General features: G+C 45.2%; 1 protein-coding gene across 8 annotated transcripts in view; it reads right to left on the reverse strand.

The window, feature by feature from the left end:
* Window positions 1–5,000, reverse strand: part of LOC125035759 (rab11 family-interacting protein 4-like) — a 138,154-nt gene that overhangs the window by 71,581 nt on the left and 61,573 nt on the right. For 7 of the 8 annotated variants that reach the window (XM_047627951.1, XM_047627956.1, XM_047627955.1 and 4 more), the window contains one exon: window positions 3,443–3,513. In XM_047627951.1, coding sequence (XP_047483907.1) covers window positions 3,443–3,513 — 71 coding nt within the window. Of the gene's footprint in view, window positions 1–3,442; window positions 3,514–3,827; window positions 4,018–5,000 lie in introns of those variants that run through there. The other variant, XM_047627959.1, reaches the window with a different exon arrangement.

Genomic DNA, 5,000 nt, shown 5'->3' on the forward strand with positions numbered 1-5,000 from the left:
TATATATATATATATATACATATACATATACATATACATATAGGCCTATATATACATATATATACATATATGCATTTATGTGCATACATATAAATACAAGTTTCTGGGATTTTGAATGAAAAATAATAATTAAAGATTGTTACATTTCACGCAATCTCCTAACCTACAAATTGCCGTTGTGAACCGCTATCTCGCCCGTCCGGGATAGAAACAAAGCAAAGCAGATGCCAACACAGGGGCAGTTCAAGGTGAACGCGCGAGGGAATAAAAAAGGGCGCAGGCAAAAACAAGCACAGCCTCCATGTGATCCCAGTGTTTCTAACTTCGTAGACTTCGAAAACACAATCACACGCATGGGTACACAGACACACTCACAGATATACATATAAATACACACAAACTCACAGAGGCATTCACACACATTTGCGGATATTCACAAATTCAAACATATTAACATAAAACTCACTGACAGTTACATACATAGTCGCATCAAAATCAACAATCATTTATATCTAGATTCACTGACATTCACATACAGAGGCAAGCATACTTTCTGGTAAGAAAGTAAGTCACTAAGTTATTAAACCTGAAATATCCTAGGAATATCTTTCGAGACAGCATATATTTATTTTCAATCGGTTCAAAGCGCCAGTTATATAGTCTACTTCACGTTCGCTTCGCCGGTGCCCCCCCCCCCCCCCTCTTCCGTCCTGAGCAGCTGAACTTCCTCCCGTCAAGAAGCCGCCTTTGTCCTGCAAACAACGGTCGCCTCGCCGCTTCCCTCACTCGGAATTCGATCCCCATTTCTTTTCCACTTCCCTTTCTGGCCCAGCGCCGCTTCTCTCCCGCCGCCTTTCCCTTCCTCACGATCTACTGATATTTGTTTGCGTGATGTAGATGACGGTATCTGTCGGCTCTCGCACTCCTTATCGTGCCACGCCGCAACGAAACTAAACTTGATCCCGTCCGGAGATTCAGCCCCTTGCCTTATGGCCGCTTTCAAACCAAGGTGGCAAGTCGCACGTGGCAAATGGCAGGTGGCAAGTGTCACGTGGCACGGTGATTTCAGACCAAAGTTGCAAGTGGCGCGTGTCAGGCAGCTTTCACTCGGTTCACAAGAAGACATTATAGGAGAATGACGATATTATTGTTGTCCTAAGTCCTAAGCTGCAATCAATCTGTCACTTGGAGGAATAAAGTGGAAGACTTTGGGGCAGAATGTGAGCCAAACTTATTCCAATACCCTTTGCTTTGAAGGTAAGCTGGGGGAGACCCCAGAGCTGAAACTACTGTACATCTGCCGAATTGGTACACCAGGTTTCGTTGGACAGCAGAAGCGACAACTCTATATTGGTTTACATTTCCGTAACCCAATGATACAAAATTAGAAACAAAGCAATGAACTAGTACCCTGAAAATACTTGTATGGATTTTTTTTTTCTCACAGAACACAGATGATTCTACCATGGAGAGTATTGTTATTGTGCTGAGGCGATGTTGTATCAATCGAACATTTGTATTTCTTAACAGTTTGCACAACTGTTATGCTGACTGATTCACTGTCTGGAAGAATTATATTTGTGCACGAGAATAGGCACACATCGCATTGTTTCCTTCTGCAAGACTGCGCGTAATTACCCTCTCATCGAGAAATAGCTCACTGGGCGATCAAAGCAGAAGGGTCAAATGTGTTTAGCGGATGTTTGTCTAGACACTATAAAACTACTCTATGTATGCCATACACTCAAAAAAATCCTTCTTATCATATATTGTTTGATCTTAACATTTTTATATTTTCTTGGCTAATAATGACTATTGTAAAAGCCCTGTTAAAATCACACAGCACTGTCCGAGATGGCAGGTTGAACGCGGAAAGAATGGACAAGTCGGATCTTGGCAACGCACGTGGCACAACCTATTTGTGTGAAAGGTTTCATATATTTCCGTATGTTCGTTTCAAATGGCGTGCCACGTGGCATGCCATGTGCGACATGTCACCTTGGTGTTATAGCGGCCTATAGTACATGCATGGTTATCAAAGACACACTAGTCTAAAAGTGGTTTTGTGTGGGGGGTCTTGCACTTGTAAGGAACTTAAGGCCTGTGGCAAGCGCCCCCCTTACCCCGAACCCTCCCGGTAGACCACCCTGCGAAGTCGCAACCCTCAATACCTGCGGCGTTTTCAAGTAAAAAAAAAAAAAATGTTGCATAAACTGACAAAGCTTGGCGTGCCGCACCAATCCTACCCTTTGCGGTTTCCTACAACACGCTGCTGCTGCATACACACACACACACACACACACACACACACACACACACACACACACACACACACACACACACACACACACACACACACACACACACGCACACGCACACGCACACGCACACGCACACGCACACGCACACGCACACGCACACGCACACGCACACGCGCACACGCACACACACACACGCGTCCACGAAGTCAGCTGTTCCTTACCCTTCAAAGCTAAGTGCGGTAAGGAATGACGCCTGCGGCAGTGGATGTGGCGATCAACACAGCGATGGATGTGGTCGCAGCACAATGACCGATCACGTGATCTTTTGCGTGCGTGCAAGCCCGCAACGTCACGTCACAGCACGAAAGCCGGGCCCGCAGGAACCGCCTTCCTGCACGCACTGCTGCCTCGGCACATGCCAGGCCTTTCACTGCCTTCAGATATCGTGTTAATCTATCTGCTCAGGGAGCTGAAGGAATAATTCAATCTTCTCTGTTTTTACTCCGTAATATAAGGATAAATTCCAAACAAATTTTCTGATCTGCTGGCTGGTTTCCCCTCTGTGGTAAATACCTTTCATTCACCAAAGCACATTACTCACAGTATCTCTACCTCTTCTACACCCTGTTACCTAATATATATACTTTATCCTGAGGTTCTCATAAGGCTTCGTATATTCTGATTGACATGGGCGAAGATAAGTAGACAAGCCTACATACGAGCACCTGTCCATCTATGCGTACACACCCTAAGGAATGCCACGCGGTGATGGCGAAGTGGCCGGAGCGTCGAGGCGATGGAAAGGGTGCGTGAAGGAGTAGATGTTGGAGGAAATGGCATCATGGGAAACGAGGGAGTTGGCGGGGGACAGATTTTACGAGACGAGCTTCCGTTCTGATTGCTCTTGCACTGTCCTTGCCACGGCCCAGGGCTTCCCACACATCGCGGCGCCTGCTCGACCGTGAACAAGGACATATCCGTCGAGGGAATAGGACGAGCAAATAAATAATAAAAATAAGTCGGGCAGATGTCGGGTGATGCAAGAACCACGCTGGGGTCCTAATCGCTCAATTCTAGATCAGTTCTCAGGCCACTTAGTTCACTGATCCGCTGAGCCAATAAAAAGGGAAATCATCTAATTGTCAACTTTACAGCCTCTAGAGCATGCATGTGACACTTACTCTGTGCCTCGTAATGATGCTGCCGTCCACCTGGTCTTCGTCTCCCGCGGCACACGCCCCTTCGCCCACGCCTACGGAAGGAACAAACGAGAAAGGTTAAATGTGCTCAGAACCAGAAAGGATATCATCTCAAAGGTACAGCCACTAAACTGCTCCCTTACAAAAGAATACGTTAATAACAACATGTAAGTTATACTGAAAGTACACATTAATGATATACAAATATATATTAGAAGTACAACAATGGTCACCCTGAGGGTATACGAAAACAGACACAAAATACAATGAAAAGGGTGAATTTCCAAGGAAAAATATAATCAACATGTGTGGCTTTCTAAAGGAGGCCAAGATGGTGAGGAGGTCAATGTGGAGTCGCACGGCTTACAATAGGCTTCTCTGGCCAAGGCAAGGCCAAGGTCGGGGTGCCACGTGTAAAAGAAAGTGGGATGCGAAGCCAGAAAAGGAGCTGCTCCCGCCAGAGGTCGGCCGCGCACCAGAACCTGCGTCTGCGCCTCCGGCCCCTGCCCGACGTCCGCGCTTGCGTACTTTTTTGCGCACAGGCTTAGTATGCGTGTTATTTTACAGATACATTGGGGTATGTGGGCCGCTTGAGCAATTCTCATTCTGCAATCTTCGCACTAATAAAAGCTGGCCTGTGCTTTAAACAAAACCGCCAGCGGCCGGTGCATGAGTCCCCCACACGCCCTTCCTGCAGCGATGAGCTTCCGGTCAGGGTGTCCCAGCGTAGCCCAAATGCGATATCGGTACAGCACAACACACAGGTCAGCTTCACTACTGTATTGTCATCACCCTCTTTCATATGAACTTAGTCTCTATATATCCATATTTTTTGTCATCTTGGCAACACTGCTGCTTCATATCTTAATGAGCGCTCTTAGGTCCAACAAGGTCACAGAATGCAAAAGCCAGGATGGATAAAACCTATTTCAAAAAGACGGGCCCCACTTCTCTGCCCTTAAGAGTAGTTGTTGTACGCGTCTTTCTTTTCCAAAAGGATCAACTGCAAACTAAATGCTTCCTAGACATATACTATTTTTAACATCAGCAAGATTTCCTTTCAACCTATCCTTATCTTGTAGCTTCGTTGATCTTACGTTCACAATCATACGTAAATATAAATCAAACCGATAGACACGCACGGACGCACGCAAACACACGCATGCACATAATACACACAACGAGTAGGCCTATATATAGTACATGCTTGATGCAATAACGTAGCACGTAATCTGTGAACTGCAGTAAGTCACTAAAATTGATACTTTTGGTGCTTCATTTAATATGACATATATCACACGCGATGTTTCTCTGAACAGTACGAACTGTCATATCTTCATACTAGTTATATGCTTACTTCTGTACCAGCCTTAATAAAACAAATTACTTTCATAGGTAAAGGCTTTTTTTGCACTGTATCTCTTAAAAGGAATTATTTTTTGCTCTTTTACTAAACGCTGGCTATTTTTTTATCTGGCACCCTCTGGGACGTGCAATTTAAATCAATCATTTCGTTGATATATGTAGTGGGCAACCTGGC

Source organism: Penaeus chinensis, chromosome 20, assembly GCF_019202785.1.
Source record: "Penaeus chinensis breed Huanghai No. 1 chromosome 20, ASM1920278v2, whole genome shotgun sequence".
NCBI classification, from domain to species: Eukaryota; Metazoa; Arthropoda; class Malacostraca; order Decapoda; family Penaeidae; genus Penaeus; species Penaeus chinensis.